At 34.6% G+C, this 20,962-nt stretch overlaps 1 protein-coding gene and 1 non-coding gene across 2 annotated transcripts in view; both read right to left on the minus strand.

Moving 5' to 3' along the window:
- LOC123629975 (ankyrin repeat domain-containing protein 62-like) overlaps positions 1 to 20,962 on the minus strand; it is a 61,249-nt gene that overhangs the window by 32,331 nt on the left and 7,956 nt on the right. The window contains exons 4-10 of the mRNA XM_045539315.1: positions 20,716 to 20,822; positions 19,243 to 19,377; positions 16,586 to 16,656; positions 12,865 to 12,962; positions 9,488 to 9,523; positions 6,953 to 7,046; positions 4,719 to 4,759 (exon numbers count right to left, since the gene is read on the minus strand). Coding sequence (XP_045395271.1) covers positions 4,719 to 4,759; positions 6,953 to 7,046; positions 9,488 to 9,523; positions 12,865 to 12,962; positions 16,586 to 16,656; positions 19,243 to 19,377; positions 20,716 to 20,822 — 582 coding nt within the window. The remainder of the gene's footprint in view (positions 1 to 4,718; positions 4,760 to 6,952; positions 7,047 to 9,487; positions 9,524 to 12,864; positions 12,963 to 16,585; positions 16,657 to 19,242; positions 19,378 to 20,715; positions 20,823 to 20,962) is intronic.
- LOC123630001 lies at positions 17,810 to 17,916 on the minus strand. The gene has a single exon (XR_006732516.1). It is a non-coding gene; the product is annotated as a U6 spliceosomal RNA (small nuclear RNA).

A 20,962-nucleotide genomic window follows, 5' to 3' on the forward strand; every position in this document is an offset into this window, starting at 1 on the left:
TGGTGTTGGCACTGGGGTCAGCAAATTAGTGTCTTGGGGCCAAGTCAAGCACGCTGCCTGTTCTCATAAGTAAAGTTTAATTGGGACACCACCATGTCTATTTATTTACTGTCTATCACAGTTTGTGGACTACAATGAACAGAGGCCCTGTGGTTCACAAAGCCTAAATCATTTACTATCTGGCTTTCTACAGAATGAGGTGGCCAATACCTGGTTAGTAGATTAAAGATCCTTTGATGTATTTTAGTAAGTTTTACCCAAAATATGAAAATGTTTATATGGGATATGGATATGCAATCCCTTGGCAATATCTGGATTAATGTGAGGATCCAGCAGGTGAGCACTCATGCATTGAGAACAAAACCCCAACAAATCAATAATTAGCAATTCTGTTGGGAACAAGGTAGAGCTGCAGTGTAGCATGCGGCATCCTTTTGAACCTCAGCAGATATTACAAGAATTCTAACATAATTTGCTTAAGATGTGTCATCAAACTATATGCTTTAAATATCCGTCAATTGTGAAGTAATCAGTACACTACAGATCTAACTTTGTTGTTTAAATGGTTGCATATGACATTATTATATGGACATGACAATGTAACTATTTCCTTCTTGATTGGTATGTAGACTACCTCGAAGTTTTTGAGATGATGATGTTACAGTAACTATCTTTAACATGCATATACATGTATGCACGTAACACACTTGTATGAATATGCTGAACACACATATATTATAGATCTTTGACATACATAGGCTATCTATTTTATGAATATATGGGCTTCTTGTATGTTATATACAATATAGAATAAATGTCCTTAACTCGTATGTGTTTACATGTGTTTCTACAAGTCATGTTTTCCTGCAGCATCTAGTTCCAGATCCTAAGTTCCTGGTAGGCCAAAGGAGTGACATATTTGAAGTGTTGATACATGCTACTAAATTACACTTCAAAAAGGATTTGTCAATTTTATTTACCAACAGTGTATCAAAATGCATTTTCCTCACATTTGCCAACACTGCTAATCTTTTAATAAAATGCCAGTATCATTGGAAAATATGTTACATCATTAATGTGCATTTTTCTGATCACCGAGCAAGGCTGAATATACCTACGGAAAGCATAAAATTTGTTAATCATGAATATTAGTCCAATTAGAATTAATTGTATAGCACAATAAAATTATCTACTGTTAAATATTGCTACAGGCTTACCTATCACACACTTCATTCTCCATCCTAGGAAATTGCCAACTGTCAGTTTTTCTACTCTTTCTTTCTTGAAGTAATGCGTCATCGTCACTGTCATCACCAGCACCATCACATAGGTTTTCTGATGCTGCCATTTTATTGCTTTTGTGCTTCTCCTTTTCTTCAACCTTTAATGAAAGCTTGATAGTACGAATAATTGTTATTACCTTATCAATAAAAATAACTTTTTCTCTTTTCATTGATTTTATCCCTTGACTCACCTTAACTGTCATATTTTTAATCATTAAATATTTTGTGCTTACTTGAATATTATTGTACATAATTATCATATAATTATAATTATTATGGTATTATTGAAATTTTTATAAAGTCTACTTCATTTCTGTTTGAGTGAATGAAACAGAATTTTCCCAAATTTCTAAAAGGGCCCTTCTTAATTTTTTACTGTTATTCACATCCACTCTTCTCTGGATAATAGGAATTTCCACCCCCATTTGACTGGCAGAGACAGAAAGAAAAAGACAAAGACATAAATCACGTCTTCTTCTGTCTTATCACCTGGATTTTACGTTAAATGGCCAGATTTAGAGGATGCCATATTGTAAGACTTCAGGAACAGAGAGAAAGCTTTCCCTTTTCTGCACCAAGTTAATCTTTTGCTGCTGCCGTTTATCATTCTTTTTTCATTTGGATAGAGAAATATCAAAAGATGAAGATACACACAAATGTATATGAACCAAGTTTGTCACCACACAAGGAGCAGAGTGCAAGTGCTCAGTTGCTGGTGTGGAGTCCTGAAAAATGAGATGCTTCCCAAATTTCACATTCAGTAGCCATACAATTTTACAGTTGGAGGATGTACAGTATAAAGTAATTATCTATTTTAGCTCCTTCACCTACTGATAACTGGAGTAAAACCGAGAAAGATTAAATGATTCATTCAAAGCTCCTAAAGTGGCATTACCTAGCAATTTCTGACAAAAAAAGAAAAGGAGATAGTGGAATTGCATCATGCTGAATCAGGTAAATTACGAGATTAAACTAGTCAAAAACTAGTCAGATAAATTAACTGTCTGACTTTGGCAAAATAACTAAATGCCTTAATTGGGGGGCAGGCCTCATCTACATTGACATTTAAAAAAGAGTATCTCTAGATTTTTGTGTAGCTTTAAAACTCAACGTACAGAACTCACCTTTCCATTTTGGAGTCAAATACTGTATTTTTGGCTGGGGATTTTTCTACTCATATGATCAAATCATACTTGTCAAATCTTATACCATATTTCCAACATAATGTAAATTCTGATTTCACAAACATTTGAGAGTGGCGATTTTAAAAGCTATGTGGAACTATATATGTTTCTGGTCAATAATATTTAAAGTGGTTATGATGGAATTTTAAGTTCCAACAGTTTGAATCAAATAGATGAATCTTGCACACATAAAAGCACATTAAACAGATTCACTTGGCTGGGCATATTTGTTGCAAATCTCAAGGTTAGACACATATTTATCTCTTCTCAGTCACTGCTTCCTTCCCACTGTATTTTCATTTTATTGTTCAAATCAATGCAATTCATCTTTAAGTCACTAGGGGGTGAAAAAATCCTAGACCTTACTACATACTTTTATTAACTTATTTTACATTTATTCTTGTTCAGATGATATGGCATGTGAATGAATTAGCTTCCCAGTCCTTAGGCCACTTGGAAGACTGGTGATGGAGAAACAGGTTGATTAAGGAATAATGATTATGAAAAAACTATTCTGAACTCCTATCATTTACATAACAGATAAAATCTATTTCTATATACAATTATATCTTTAGATAACTCCATCTTACCCATGAACTTTTATAAGTAGAAAATCAGAATGGATCAGGCAATTGATGAAGAGAAAGTAGAAAGGGTAGCACTTAAGTACTTTTTCTAAAGATTGCTAACTGGGGAGTGTCACACTTTTAATTATTAGGATCCAAAATCAACACACCAATTAGAAAGAAAAGGAATTTCTTAAATGTTAATTCAAATGATATACCATAAGATGATAATGTCACGAATCTAGATGGACAATCTCCTTAAGACTGGTTCTAATATAGTCTTGTTAGAAGAGAAGTTTCAGAGACAGGGCTGAGATCACATGTGCGGACTTGCAAAGTGGGAGCAGATGTTAAAGTAAAAAACCCTTAGACAGGAGCTGACTACAGGGGCTGTTAACCATAGGCAAGAACCAGCTTCAGCTGGCTTGTCATTATGATTTCTGTCATTTTACATGAACTTAGGCCAATTATTACTGGAGTTTTACAATTGCTCCACCCTTGAAATCACCATGATGGCTCAAAGACAGCCATATACAGTATTAAAATGAGAGCAAACCCAATTTTAGGAATTACTACCCAAATTCATAGCAAAAGTCAGCCCCTTACTCATAAATACTCCTCCCCTCGATTAATAAGACTTCAAAACACCAAAAACCTCTTCCTCCTGATGCAGATGCTCTTTTCAAGCCTGCCCACTCTCTTACTCTTGAGAGAGTGCACTGTTGCTTTCAATCATTCAATATAAAGCTTCCTGCTTGACTTTCATGGTCCATCCTAAAATTCTTTTCCTGATTAACACCAAGAACTTGGAAAAAACCTCCATTCAGAGGCCACTAACAGTCTAAAGTCTCCTAATGACAGTGAATTTAAAAATATAATAACATTTCATGATTTCCCACATTAAAACAAGTTAGAAAGTTGTTTGTACCCTAACACCAAAGGACCCCTTCTTAAAGATATGAGTCCCTTAACAGACAGTACAGATGACTTTATGACCCTATTCTCACCCTGGACATAGATGATGAAGTCAATTAGAGACCACAAGGCAGAAGAAATCTTTAACCATGCCATTAATGATTGATAACATAAAACTGAAAATTCTGAACCACTGGCAATGATTACTCCTTTGACATGAATACAACTCAGTGGTCATCACTCTTAAATTACTCATAATTTCTATTGCTTATAATTCAATATTTGATGTCACCCTCTTTATCATGTAAGGAAGTTGTAAAAATGGAAGAGTAAACAAAATTTGGAAAAACATATGCCTCAACTCCAAGGTAAACATCAGCTATAAGTTACTAGAGATTGTAAGAATATTTTCAGTTGCATAACTACTTTAAATGGGGGTAGGTAAACTCATAACTAATGAGCGCATAGCACACTGTATGGGGGATGGGCACACTTGTAGCTCTGGCTTGGGCAATGCAAAGGCATTACACATAACCAAAATGTTTGTAGACCTATAATATTCTGAAATTTTTTTGAAAAATGAAAATAAATAAATAAATTGGAAAAATAAAAATATAAATAAATAAAATTATAAAATAGTAAATGATTATTTACTCTAACAGGTTAGTGCAAAATGATGTTGTTAAAATGAAGAAAATTATGTTAAACCAGAAATTTAAATTTAAATCTTTACATACCGGTGGCTGGTTATTTTCACTTCCTTCATGACTCTCTTGCTCATTCTCTGATGTCACTTCTAGGTCTTCTTCTGCTAAAAAATCCATACATTGAATTAAATTGGATTAGTTAGAAGAGTGAGGTAAAAGACAGTCTTTATAGAAATAGATAGAAAATAAAATTTTCATTGTATAAATTTAGAGTTTAAATGAAGCTAAATCTATGATGAAATACTTACTTCTTTAAGAAATACTTCTAATTAAAAAAAGAAAAAAACCCAAGCTTCAAGAAACCACTTGGGGAGACACCTGGTCCAAGGCATACAACATCTCAAAGATTCACTCACAAATTCTATTAACTATTAGCTATGTCTGTTAACTGAAGAGGAAAGTGGCCATAGATCTGTGTGAACATGCTGATTGATGAGGGGAAAAGGGATCATTAATCAGCGGAGAAAGTCATGACCCTGAGGGGGTAACCATCAAAACTGATGGGAGAATGCTACAGCATATCTGTAACACAACCCAGCAGAATTATTTGTACCATTATACTATAATTAGTTATCATGTTCTTCAATTTGTCCCACGATTTAGAAGTACTCAGCTGCAATGCAGTTGAGAGCATAATTCATCTTTCATCGGAAAAACTATTCTGAACTGATCAGCTTGGATTCATTTGTAGAATGCTAGTTAATGAATATATTCACCTTTTTCATTAGTTATATGGGCTATTGGTATGCCTACATTTCTTGTATCTGCTGGGTTAGTCATCTTAAACTTTCTTGATACACACACATACAAAAAGCCTTAACACCACATCTAAGAAACAATGTATAATAAATTTTCTATATTGAAATAACAATTTTAGTATTCAAGGATGAACTCTGTAATTTTTTTTCTTTTTAAAATTAGTTTGGTTACCAAGTAGTCTTTAAAAGACTTTTATGAAACAATTACCTTACCAAAAATTTAGCTATCTTAAAAAAGCGGCTGATGCTTCTATATTCAAATTAATCTCATTTGATTAACTAATATTAATGCAACATGTATATTTGCTGTCTGACAGCTATGGGGAGGAAAAATAAACTACTATTGTTCACCCCAATTCTAGCACTCCCTCCTGCTTCTACTAACCTTTAAAGTAGCAAGAATCTAAGCTTCTGTTTGAGTGTAAATATAATGAAGTCATCTGAAGTGCTCCCAAGTTTCCTCATCAACTCCAAAATCACCTTCCTAACTACTTTCATTCCTCCCTCCTTCACCCCTCACAATCTTTCTTCCTTTACAGCAGTCATGTAGAGATCTGTGCCCCTTATTCTCCTCCTTCAACATCTTTGATTTATTATTCCCACCACATCTTTCCTCTTCATTTAGCGGTAGTACCTTACATCTCTAATTTCTCCTTCCTCATCACTTGGCTCCTTCCCCTCTGGCTACAAACATGCTCAGAAATGATAACAAAATAATGTTTTCCCCTGATCCTGTAACGTCTTAAACTGTTATCCAATGGCTCTTCTTCCAGATTTCTCTAAAAAGAAGTCTATACCCAAGGCCCACCAGCAGGAGCATCAGCTGAGAAGTTACTAGAAATGCAGAAGCCCAGAGCTGCTGACTCAGAATGTGCATTTTTAACACAGCTGATTGATGAAAGTTTGAGACGCTCTGGTCTACACTGAGTGTACTTCCACATTCCTCTACCTGAACTGACCCTTTTGGAATCTAGCCTCATGTTCCTCCCTATCATGTCCCCACAAATGAAATTGTATTACAAGTCATAATGTTTCTAATGGGCTGCTTATCAGCCTCTATCTTCCCTCATCTCTCAATAACTGACCCTATTCTCTTCTTCTCTCCAAAGTTTTTATCTTGAGCAGTACTAATTCTACCCTATGAAGTAAGAACATTTCAAACCACATTAAATTATGCATGTGTACAGCTGACCACATATGCTTCTATTCCTCTATGGTATAGAAAAGATAGTGCTGCAGGCTTAGGTGCCTCAATCCTTAGTGCCTTCCCAACAGTGAGGGAGATAAGAAGAGTGAGAAATGTTTGCTATACTTCTCTGACACACTCTGGTATTGGAAGCTCACTTTATATGCTTCCCACATTTCAAACACTCTGCTCTTCCTTTTTCTGAAGAATTATTTTATTTGACCACCCTCCATTATATATGCCTGCTTCTTGATGCTTGATGATATTCTTTGGATTTTAGAATGTATCAGTGTACATGTTTTTAAATAAACAGTCTGTTAAATGATTTTCTTTTAATAAAATATGGTTCTTACCTTCTACTTGTCCATTTATGGTGTATTCTTGTTTGTGAACTGCAGCCCACCGTAAATCACCACCATACTTCTGTGGGAGATTCGTGGAGACATTCTGTTAAAATTAATATCAATAATAAGTTTCAATTAAAAAATAAAAATAATGAATTCCATCAAAATTTTCCAATCATATTCTTAAAACTACCTGAATTTCCTATTGTAAAGGCAATTAGACTTAAAAATAAGAGAAGTATGTATTGAAAAACCAAAACATTTGTACAGGGAACTTCACATATGTTATCCAGCTCAAGGTTACCTTTTATCTATTTCTGGCTATTGACTCTGAAAACCAAGAATGGAGGAAAAAGGCAATATAGTCACAGACAAAATATTAATGGGTATGCACATTTCAACAAGGAAGTAACTTCAAAATACCTGATTGTACTTTACAATCCCCACCAAAAATAAGAAGAGTATTTAATATTTATACATACATACAATACACCTACTATAATAATTACATAATTAAATATTTAGAATAATTTTAACCTTCGAAATGTTTAGTGTTAAAATAAGATACTTAGCATGATAACAAACATCAGAGTATGTCAAGTTCAGGAAGAACAGCACATTTAACAAGCTGCATCATTTTGGAAACAAGGGCTTGCAAATATCTAAATATTTTTTAATAAAGTTTTTACTGATAGTATAAACGGATCAATAAAATGATGGAGTAGTAAAAAAACATATCTTTATGTCATATTTCAATAAAACCAAGGAAATGTTACACATGTACAAGGTAAAGCAAACAAATATTAGAGATACACAAAGTAAAGTATATGTAACTCTTTCCCAATTGAAAAGAAAACTGCAAAAAAGAATAGCAAACCTTAATGAAGAGAGAATTATAAGAATATTTATTCATAAAGCATCTAAATGGTGCTGGACACTTATTTGTACATTTTTTCTATACTTAATAATAATTGAGTAGGATGGTGGTTGTCCCATTTCCTGCTTCCTGGTCATTCCAGGATGTTAAGGGTAAAATGAAGAGATGTGATCCACTCATCTCTCCGTCCAGAATGTCCTCCTCCTAGACTTTCACGTGGCTTGCTCATTCCTAGTCATGTGAAAGTCGGTGATGTAAATGTCACCCTCAGAAAGATATTCTCTGACTACAGAATTCTATTCACATTTCCATCCCCATCCTAACTACAAACTACCTCAATATTTTCTAACCAGTCTCTGTTTTCCTTATATGCAGAACTTATAATGACCTATAGCTCTTTGTTGTTTACTTATTTTTCTCTTCCTACCCCTATAGAATATTCCCTCATCTTGTATATTCAGTGTCTTACTTCCCAGCATGTAGTTGGTACTCAATAACAGACATTTAATCAACGTCAAAACATATAAAATCCCATCAGGAAGGTCTCAAGCATCAAATCACTATATTCCCACAGGACATCTCTGGTAATAGTCTGCTGGGAAACTGAACATAACCAAAATTAGGAATCCATATGCTTGCTATAACTTCCATTCTTTTCTTAGGACTACTGCCTTCTGGTTTGCAAAAAGTACCTTCAGCATTCATTAAGTTAGTGAATATCAGTGTAATCATTTGGTCCCTCATTTGTATAAACACTCTCTCCAGTTTACAAAATGTTTTTATGTTTCTTACCACATTTGTTCATTGCGTGTACTTAAGGAATAGATGTTAGTACCATATTTATGAAGAAGGTCACTGATATCTGAATAGGATAAATCATTCATTTTTTTCAAGATTGCATGGCTACTAAGCGACAGCACCAGGACACTAACATGTCTTCTGGCTTCCACTCAGTGCTGGTACCACTGTGCAGCAGCTGTTCTATCATCAGACCCTTCCCATATCTTTCCACAGTTGTCACTTCAATGTACACTGTCATTATATTATGCTGACACTAGTACAAACATGGATGCCACAAAAATATCCAATGGCTTCTATTTTTAAAAATGAATTCTACTTATTAAAACACCACTAAACTGAACTGTTGTTACTATAGTCCTACATATTTACTGTTCCCATACTTTTCCTTGTCTGGAAATGTTGTTTGCAGATCTATACTTAACAACCCAATTATACGAACACCTTCAAGTTGCAGATATTATCTTTTTAAGTTCCACGTTGGAAAAGACAATCGTTCAAACAGTTTCTCTCTGAGTATCATTAGGACTTTTACACACCCACATATAACATAGAATGATTCATTTGATCATAAGTTGACCTGGAATAATTCTTTTGTTGTAGAAAAACCTAAGTTGAGAACCCAAACTGATTCCTTTTCTAAGCTTTATTTTGTTGCACTATACTATAGTAGCTTCTTAAATGAATCCCACAGGTGAGAAGTATTGTACTATGCAATAACCAATTTGTTAATTGTGAGCTGAAAATACAAGAAACTAACTCTTTACAGGCATAAACAGAAGTGAGAACATAAAGTCTAAACATTTCCTTTTAGGTTCTAACATCATTTGATACTTATATTTTAAAATAACAACAACAATAGACAGTACCTCCAAATCCTGAGGTGATTCTGCATCTTCATTTTTTCCAGGCTTTAATGCAGACATCTTGTCTATAAAATGGTATTCACAGATACACTCATGAGAACATTTTTATCGTACATTTTAAATACATATACAAGTCTATCACCATTCATTTTTATCTCAATAAAATAAAACTAATAGCAAAAATAATTTCAAGGTTGAACCAGTTTTAGGAAGAAAAAAGTAGACAGTATCAAGAAAGACAGCAAAAGAAATATATTTAAAAGAAATGGATAATATATTTGGGTCTGCATACTTTAAATGTTTTTTTTGTGTGTGTGATGGCATTTAAGGATTAAAGAGTATCATAGATATTCACTAACTTACCACTTCTGTTATTTTTGTGCACATAAATAAAATTGACATTACTTTTTGCTCTCGCGGAGCATGTTCAATAATACCAATACCATTTTCCTTTTGTCCAGATGCTGGCTTTGTTGCTCCTTCCTATTTAAAAAAAAAAAAATCCCAACTTCAGAAAACATTGCATTTATTCCCTCACTCACTCACTCAATTAGTCTATAAGACAATGAACGTTACTCTGTCTATCAAATCACAGGCACTATTCTGGCAGAATAGTTTTCATTTCTGTGGTATCAGTTACCCATGGCCAATCATGGTTCCAAAACGTTAGGTGGAAAATTTTTGAAATGTGGAATGCAGATGCCATTCATCATGCCATTCTAAGTAGCATCTTGAAAACTTCAGCCATCCCACTCCATCCTGTCTAGGACCTGAATCATTCACTTGACCAGTGTATCCAAACTCGATGTTCTATCCACCTAATAGTCATCAAAATGCTCTGCTCCTAAGATCCAAATATCAATATGATTGCAGCTTCCCGATTCAGGATCATCCAAAGGAGATGCTCATCTTTCTGATGTCAGAACGTCAATTGTAGCCTAAAACTGCTATGTTACTCAACTTAATTCATCTCAACATGTAGGCATTGTATCATTGTATCATCTCACATATCACTAGAAGAAGAAGGGTATGTACAAGGAGATAATTTGAGAGACCACATTTCCATGGCTTTATAACAGCACAGACTATCATGTAATTGTTCTATTTTATTGTTATCATTGTTAATCTCTTACTGTGCCTAATTTAGAAATTAAACTTTATGATATATGTGTGTGGATATATCACGTATGTGTATATATATAGGAAAATCATTGTATATATCGGGTTTGGTACAATTCAAAGTTTCAAGCATTCACTGGGAGTCTTAGAACATATCCACAGATAAGGGTGGACTACAGTACGTATTTTGTTATCACACAACACAGGCTCTCCAGATTCAGTTCAAACTGTTCAGTTTAGGATAAAACACCCCACTGAGGGAAAGCTAGGGATAGGAACATGGTACCTCCTCTGCAAGGCAAAACAGGAAACAAGCCTGGGACAAGGACCCTTGAAAGACTTTTCAGCTGCTAGTGGAAAAAGTCTCAAGAGAAATCAATGTACTTACTCTCACTAATCTTACTCTGAGGCAGATGCTGGTAAGTTTATACTTAGTTCTAGCTATCTATCTGCCCTATGTATGTTGCAAGCAAGGCTCAAATTCAACTGCCATTTTATCTCTCATCGAAAGAACCACTGGATTGATCACTCCCTCAAGCAAGAGCTTATCCACTCTGAGCTGTATCTCATACTCAGAGGAAAGCTTAAGACAAAATACTGGGGAGGTGATGGTAAGTTGTCAAGGAGTACTCTCTGATGTGAAAAAATATATATGTAGCTAAAATTGCTAACTTGCTGAAACTCCAAAAATGGGCCAACCGTTGTCCAACTCCATAGTGGGAGGAAAAGAAGTGCTTTTTCACTACAAGTAAAGCTAAACAGTGTGACGCTCTTGGCATTCCTCATAACTGATAATCTAGTTTGTGAGCCATGTTATAATTATGTAGACTGTTGTCAAACTCATCCCTCAAAGGAAGAGAATCAGGGAGGAACATATTTATTCACCTGTAGTATTCACTGTTGGGTCTCATTTCCAATTCCATGGTAAGTACGAAGTACTTTGTCTTCCCAGTTTTCTAAAATACAACCTTGTGAGATTGCCATCTTCCATTGCTAGAGTCTATCTGAACCCACTTCATACAGCAAGATGGTCCCGTTAGTGCTATTAGTACTGCATGATGTCATTCTTCTCAACCCTCCCCATTATGTGACAAATGCCTATAAAAATCATGCTTTTTCAGTACATAAAGCATATGTCACCAGAACCCATACTGATGAACAACGACAAAAAAAAATGGTAGGAATCAGAAACAAAGAATTATCTTAAGTGAATACCTTTAATTACCATGGAATTTTACTTTTTGAAAAATTCAAAAAGATATCTAAGGTATTATTCAAAAATATGTGACTATTTTGGGAAGAGCAAAACTATGGAGACAGCAAAAAGATCAGTGGTTGCCAGGGGTTCATAAGGAAGAAAGGGGGAGGGAGAAAAAGGCGCAACATACGGGATTTTTAGGGCCATGAAACTATTCTGTATATGACACAACAACGGAGATACATGACATTATACATCTGTCTAACACTACACAATGCACAGCACCAAGAGTAAATCCTAATATAATCTATAGACTTTGGATGACAATGACGTGTCAATGTAGATTCATCAATTGTAACAAATGTGCAACTCTGGGAGGGATATTGGTAATGGAGGAGGCTGTAGTATATGGGTAATGTCTGTACCTTCCTCTCAGTTTTGCTGTGAACCTAGAGGTGTTCTTAACATAAACTCATTTATTTGAAAAACAAAAAAAAAGATTCAGTGAACCAGCTATTACCATATATTAATATTGTAGCAAAATGTAGTCACCTTGAAAATTAGGGATATTTAATCATCAAAGTTACAGAATATGTGTATCACCTCCCAAGTTGAAATATGCAAAAATACATAAATCAAATAACTTTAATTGTAACTTAGGCAAGACAATAAATAATAAAATAATTATAAACAATGAATTCATATAAGATGCATTGAACCTGGACCATTCCTATAGTTAACATAAAAGAGAATTTTTATTCTAATGTTAAATCTGAAATCATTATACTTATGTTACCTAAAATTTTACTGAAATGTTAATCAGATGAAAAGGACAGAAAATAAGTGCCTGAATTGCCATAGTAACTTATGTGCAAATATCTGTTAAACATTCATTAACAGTAAAAAAAAAAAAAGTAAACAGCATTGCAACTTAATATGGATCATGCAACTAAAACAACTACCATGTTATGCTATATCATTATATTATCTGCTATTAAATAAAATTTTAAAACCACCAAAAATTAAGTTGGGGTGTAACTGCTGTGCAGAACAGATTTTATACAGCAAGGATGAGACTGCCATCCTTAGAAAGGCCTGCTTGCAGGGCTGGCCCATGGCTGGGATCCGGGACATTGGCCTTGAGAGGGTTCCCACCATTCCCTAAGTGAAAAGAGCGGCACACTGTGCCTAAAAACTCTTCATATAAACAACGTGACTTATTCTGAAGAGCAGCTTTACTTCTGGGAGTCTGGAAAACACTAAAAAGACTCTATATGAATATCCATGAAACTCAACATTTATAGAAAAGTGTTGATCTTCCTTGTTGATCTGCTGCTCTTCTCTATGCACCTGACAATTCTTACTCCTTCCTCCTATCCAGTTTAAATGTTAATGCCCAACCCGGAAACCTATGCCTCATCTGAGATTTCTCTCCACCCCCTAACTTTTACATTCAGTAATCACTAAATCATATTAACTGTACCTCCCTTCTGTGTCTGCTTTATATTTTCACTGCCATGACAAATATAAGTTAAATCATACTTCTTAAGTTTTAATTAACTTCATTTTATGTTTATAGTTCCAGGTTAAGCATGGGTTCTTAACTGATGGCTTTCACAGGGAAAAGAAGAACCAAAACCAGAAACAATTATTACTATTTCTTACATGAAAAAAATATTTTAAGCAAAACAAATGAAAAAGGTCTAATACCAGTAAAAATACAACATTTTAAAATGAATAAACCCACCTTGCTAACTACTTCACCAAGGACAGGTGAAAGCCTCATAATAGGTTCATACTAGTGTAAGGACTGGTAACCAGGAAACTATGGTTTGGACTACTGCAAAAGCTGCCTTGTCTCCCAGATTAACTTCTATGGATCCTCTGTATGAAGGGTCAGCAAACTATAGCCCACAGGTCAAATCAAGCCTGCCATATCGTTTGTAAAACAAAATGTTACTGGAGCACAGTCATGCCCATCTGCTTACATATTTTCTGACTGCTTTCACACTACAATGGCAGGGTTGAGTAGATGTGAAAGAGATAACACAGCCTTAAATATTTAATACTAGATCCTTTACAGACAAAGCTTGCCCATGCCTGATTTAGACCATATACAAAATGCCCTAAAACTGAAATCCCAACTTAAGACTCCCCTGCTCAATATTCTTCAATGAATCACTACAACAAACTTTAATGGCTCCCTACCCAGTAGCCATTCCTTCTTGTCTCTTGCTGGAGAAACACAATTCTATTTCGATATTTATCATTTTAATACCCCTCCCTGGCTCCAAAAACAGAAATAATTATTCTAAGCTAATCACAGTAATTACATCTGTTTCCCAGTGACTGATTTAAAAATGAGCATATGGTGTGACCCACCTGATAAAATGTTACAGGGAGACCACTGCATCCTTCCCACTTTTCTCCTGAGTTACAAAAAACATATGAAGAAAAGCAGCCCTTCCCACCTTTAGATAGTGTCTTGTAAGAACATTGTGTTTGGAACTGGTGCTAATGAGCCAACCAGGAAAGGAGCCATAAGCACAACAGTGCCAAGAGCACCCCTGAAAGAGGGACAACAAAGTGGATCCTGGTGGCATTACGGAACCACCAAAACAACTTGGTTTCTATTGTTTCAGCCTCTGTTCCTTAGGTCATCTATTATTTGCAGCCAAATGCATTCAACCTGAGAAATTTCCCATGGCCTAAAAAATAAGATCTCTCCATTTCTACTTTTTAGTGTGGAAGCATTAAAAAGCCTTCCACAATCTTATCTTAGCTAAGTGTTCATCTCATTCCCAACCATTACAATTTTATGCTTTTTGCACAAGCAAAACTGAACTGCTCACACACCCTGCAAAGTTCACACATGGATCTCAGATTTTGCACTTGCTGATCCTTCTGCCAAACATGCAATCTTGTCAGCTGTTCCTTCTGCCAAGCATCATTCTTCTGCCACTCTACCTGGCATGCTTACCTGACATGTTACCCAATTTTTTAAAGCATGAATTCCTTGCTGTGGACTTGAACTGCCTTGCACATATGTAACATGGTAAGTACATTAGAAATGGTAGTTATGAGCTCACAGAGGGCATCAGACACATAGCAAGCACTGAATAAAGTAATAAATAATAAAAATGACAATAAAAATATAAAGCTTTTGAGTGTATTTCTTAGACATTTGTATTTGGTAACATAACAAAAATGCTTATTGCCTAAAAGACTCTTGAGCGTTATTTGTCAATTGGTCAAGAAAGTAAATGATTGAAAATGATTTTTGACAATTCTGTTGAAAAAACACAGACATTACTTCCTAGGACAGCTCTATTTTATTATGAGAACCCTAAGGACTGAAACTACATCTATCATTGTCTACTGCAACTTGCAAAACCTAACTTATAAAGGCTCTTTCTTAAAGACGTACTAAATTAAAGGTGTCTCGTACACTTCAGATTAGCAGGTGCTTAAGTTGTCACACCTAGGGAGAATAGTACCATTTTTGCTATTGTGAAATGTTTATGTACTTTTATTACAATTTGTTGAGCCCAAAGTAAGTCTGTTGGAATACTGACTATGATAATCTTTTGCCTAATGGTAACAGGGTATCCTATTCTAATAAAATTACTGTTATCATGATAGTTATCTGGCAGATAGAAGAATATATATCTTGTTTTAACAAAGTAAATATATCTCATACAGTTTCAATTTATTTGGGATGAGGTCGATAATAGTGAGACCACGTTAGTATAAAAATATGTAAGATAACTTGTGCTTCTCAACAAGGAATATCTGACTTTTGTACTCAGTATCTTTAAAAAAGAATTTTCTTCTGACACTACTGCACACTGGCTACTTTTTACAGTTCTTATTGCTATTTGTTCACACCAGAAAGCTATTTTTGAATTGCCAGTATTAAAGATAATTTCTTCCTTAGTGACAGGAAACACTATGTAATACCCTTGATCACTGAACAACAAGGATTTGAAATATAGGGAGCAACTCATATGCACATTTTCTTCTGCCTCTGCCACACAGAAGCAACAACACCAACTTCTATTTCTCCTCCTCAGCCTACCTTGTGTGAATACGATGAGAATGAACACCTTTCTGATGATCCACCTCCACTTTATGAATAGTAAATAGTTTTTCTTCCTTATGATTTTCTTAATAATGGTTTATTTTCTTTAGTTTTCTTTATTGTAAGAATATAATGTATGATACATATACACAACGTTTTAACTGACTGCTTAAGTTAACAGTAGGGCTTCTGCTCAGCAGTAGGCTGTTAGTAAAGTTTTGGGGGAGCCAGTAGTTACACGCAAATTTTTCACCACACAGGAAATTGGTGCCCCTAACCCCTTCAATGTTCAGGGCAACTCTAATTAATATTCATTTCCTAGACAGAAACATTTATTATAAAATATAAATAACTCATTTTAATAAGAAATCCAATTGATTATAATGTCACCACAGAGGAAACATATAACATACTAACTTTAAAACCTATTTTATTATTTATACAAAAATATCATAGAGCATTTTAGGGACCATAATTAAATGAAGACTTTTTTTAGACAATACTGTTTGTGATTATAAACTCCCTACAATTAACTTCTTACATAATTCCGAATTCTAGATTACTAGGAAACAAATTTTTAAAATATGCACACAATTTACACATTGACTTTTTAACTGCCCTTTTTGTGCTCAAAACTTCCTTACTCTTTATTTTTTTATCCATGGTAGAACGACCAAGAGTAATTCACTATCAGAAGTCTTACCTGGATTGCTGTTTTCAGAAAGATCGTCAGTTATCTTTTCTTCTTTATATTCTGAAATTTGGTGGTGAATGCTATGTATAAAAATGTAATAAGTAATATTACTATTTTAATGCTGATATGAAAACGTTTACCAAATATGTGAAATTCTCAGAGTATTTCAACAAAATCAGGGCTAATATCAGAACTTTAATTAGCCCACACACTTCAAATCTGTAAGCACTGCAAACTTATTATGCTTTGATTTAAAGAATAAAAAACTAAGGTGAAGTCCTCATGAAGTGTGAGCAGCATAGTTCAGTCAACAAACTAGAGTACGCTTGACATAACAAAAAGTGTCCTGAACTTAAAAGAAGTCTTAGGTGCTATGACCAACAGCTATTTGTTCATGGAAAAGTTGCTTGTCTTAGGCTCAATGTCTTCAAAACATGACGATTTTTCTTCCTTGTGTCACTCTTAATAGACATTTTTATAAATATTTAATATTAATACTATAACATTTTCACAATGCTTGAAGAAATAGTCAAGTAATGGATTACTTTGTTCTTTAATTTAATTGCTGAAATTATTTTAGAATCCCAAATACAACCCATTCTGCATTTTTCCCTAGACTGCAATATTAAATGAAATGTTGAAGTTTCAAGAAAATGTTATTAAGTCCTAATTTTGATTATTAGTTGTCCTATTCTTTGTGGCTTGTAATTCAGGGTATCTCAGCTATTTCATAATTTGTGGCAAAATTTATTAATAAATATATTATCTCATTAAATTAGATAACATAACTCTACCCCCATTACTGAGCTAATCAATCACACCAAAGGCAGAATAATCAACAAATGTCAAGACCTGACTTGGACTGCTACTATTCCTTCTCTCCCTACTCAAACTCTGAACCAGCAGATCTTCGTTAGCAAGATGCTTAATCTCCATGTTCTCTCCAAGTGATGGGGAAGGCAAAACCTTACTTTTATTTTTACTAGATTCAATGAAGGAGATTCTGGTTCATATTTTCTCATGTCTGAGACCAGTACCAACAACATATTTGCATATGACATTATACATGTTGCTCAACACTCAACTCCACTGTCATTTCATACATCACTTTACACAAATTTCTTGTTAGTGAAACTCACAATCTTAATATTAGGTCACACCTGTTTTGCTTTGACATACACTGTTTCCTCAGAGCTAGTCAGCAAATAGTCAAATGATGTTCACAGGACTGCACAGAATATGGAATGCTTCATAAATTTTCATGTCATCCTTGGGCACGGACCGTGGTAATCTTCTTTATATTCTTTCAATTTTCGTATATGTGTTGATGAAGCAAGCACAAAGCCCTATATGGACACTGATGAGTCAGGGATGAGGTTTGGCCCTGTTAAATCCAATCAACCTCCTGTATGTATGTATGTATGTATGTATGTATGTATGTATGTATGTATTGTATTAACAGAAGAGCCAAACAATTAACCTACCTTTAGCTCAGAGAATTCTGATGAATGGTTTCCCTAAGAGGTAGAATTTGAAAGAATTTAAGAAACCTCAGGTACAGGTCCAAGTAGCTTGGGAGATTTTCATTATTATGGAAAACACATCACTTGAGAGACCAGATACAAGTTAGTGACCATTACTCTGCAGAAGGATGAAATGTGACTTTCCAATACTTAAAAAAAAGGCACTAAACACAGGCAAAAGGAGCCTTGGCATACAAATTGGTAGCAAAGAAAAAAGGAAGTTCTAATGTCTTCCTACAATGATATTTGAAACTCTCTGACAGTTTAGAACAATCTCAACTATTTGCTAGAGGGAAGACAATCAGGGGCATCAAAGGATAACTTACCATAAAGACCTACGCTAAGTCTAGGCTGAGATGAGGGCTCCACATAAGGTTTGGAGTGTGGAGGGAGGGCCATTTTGCTCACTATGTGTGTGGCTCTAGCTAGGAGGCCCAGCTGCCAGAGCAGGGTACTGGTGGTTTAGGAACAATGGTTGAGCATACGTGCACGAACTCAAAAAATGTGTATGTAGCCTTGAAGTCTAAATATGGATCACCATATGAAGACTGAGGGATCTGAATCTGTAAGGGCATCCTGGTTGCAAAGGTCAATCATTTCCAGACAGCAAGACCAGTGTCAAATGGAATAACAGAATAAATGAAACAATAGAATGATTGAAGTGTCCTTTCATTCCCCTCTCTCAGACTTGTAAAAAGAACTGTCTTCTTTGCATTTAGAGAACCATTTCATTTCCTGAAAAATTCAAGGAGTAGGCTATAGGAAATAGCCCCTAGAAGACACTACAACATTATCTGTCAAGTAGACATTTCAAGACCCAAATAACTAAATAGAAGGATCAAACATGTGGCATATTATCCCATGCACAAGAGTTATTCTTCAAATGAAATGGATGATGCTGATACCATCCCTAATGATAAAGGTTTCTTGAAAGTCTTGAGATGATGAATTCTGTACCCATTACTACTTCTAACTCGTTTAGCCTTTCGTTTGATTTCTGGCTGATGAATTCGACTAATTCACTGCCATTCCAACACTACCTGAAACACACTATGAAATCTCACCTGATGTATAAGATACAAAATTTGAAAGTATTTTAAACCTTGATTTAGTGTTCACTGGTCTTTTAATGTAAATACTTACGTATTAAAACCACTAGTAGTGGCATAATCCTTAACAGTCCTTCCAGAGATATCTTCAGAAAAAACATCCATACCTTCCTCAAGAAGGTGTAGTATACTTGGTGAGTTATGATGTTCAGCAAGCATGAGGGCCGTTCTAAAATAACAAAGAGATAACCTCACCCTTGGGAACTTTAATAAAGTTATTTAAAATGCTAATTTGATATACATTGCCAGCTGAATATTTTGCCTATCAGTATAGAATTAACCTTTTATATGTACTAACAGACACAAGCATCTTGGGTGCTCAAGCGTGCCTCTTTGTAAATTACCACCTAGGTTAAAAGGAAGGGACAAAAACGTAGCTTCTTGTCCCATTAAGGTATGACATAGTAGAAGTTGGTCATTCTCTGCTGAGATCACTTATCTAAAGTAAGCAAAGCATTGCATGAAGTATGCTCCATGTCTTCCCTATTTTGACATAATGGACTGTAATTCAGAGTCAACTAGGGGTCAGTTAAGTAAGAGCTATCTGCAGGCTTAAACAATAACATTAGTAGTAATGGTGAAAATAGTAGCCATAGTAGTTTCGGTTAATGATGTTGATGAGCATGTGCTGGGGACTGAATTCAATGTTCTATATATAATCTTACTTGTACACAACCACCCTGGAAGGGCATAGTGTTATTCTCCTTCTCATATTAGAATACACATTTGGTGGGAAGTGGTGTTCCCAAGGCCGCACACCTAGCAAGTGGGAAAGCTACAATTTAAACCCGGTTTTATATGAATGAAAAGCTGTCTCTTCCCTTTATCATCCACTTATGACTTATCTTCATTAAAGAAAAATTTTATCCACTTAAAGTTGTCTTTCTCCCTTTTCTCATGACAATTAAAAAGAAAAAATCAAAATACATTAGAAATGAAAAAGGAAAACAACTGATGAACCCACAGTATCTAGTTATAGCAATTAATAATCCTTTACAGATCACCTAACATCAATATTTTTCAAAGAAAGCACTTAAGGCAAAAGAGTGGTCCCAAAGAAAAAATGATTTTCAACTTCTATTTATGTTTCATATAGCATTTTTGAAGGAAAACTCTATAAGAAGAAGTTAAAAAAATACTATAAAAGTATTAAGAAGGTCAACATTGAGTCATAAAGTGATCTAAAAGTTAAAATCCACACTTCAATAAAACTAATATGGAACCTCTTTAGGTGATATAAAATCACATGATCAAAAACATCAGATTACAAATAACAAATATCAGTCAGTATCATGAGAGATGATGAATCCTACTGCATATTGTTCTTTAGCTTCCAGAGTCCAAATAATTGCTTTTCTACCTAAGTGATGATTTGTGTTGATATTTGTCACTCTATCCTCTCAACAATTATGTTAATCTTCTCATTCATTTAATAATTCTGACTTGAGTGACTCTTACTACCCTAAAATAACATTCACATTTAAAAAAAAAGCACTAAATACTATACCTGTTCATTTTATCTACTGCATTTATATCTGCATTCTTCTGTATCAAAAATTCTACCATTTCCTCTTTAGTTCCACTTACAGCAAGTAAAAGTGGAGTGAGGTGATCCTGTAATACAGAAAAATCAATTTATCATTAAAAAAATTTCATATTTCTCAACTGAACTGAACATTTGATGTAAGAGCCTATGGACTTAAATGTATCATACAGAAAGTAAATGAAAGGTAGTTTCATCCACTCGCCCGTCT

Source organism: Lemur catta, unplaced genomic scaffold (assembly GCF_020740605.2).
Source record: "Lemur catta isolate mLemCat1 unplaced genomic scaffold, mLemCat1.pri scaffold_66_ctg1, whole genome shotgun sequence".
NCBI classification, from domain to species: Eukaryota; Metazoa; Chordata; class Mammalia; order Primates; family Lemuridae; genus Lemur; species Lemur catta.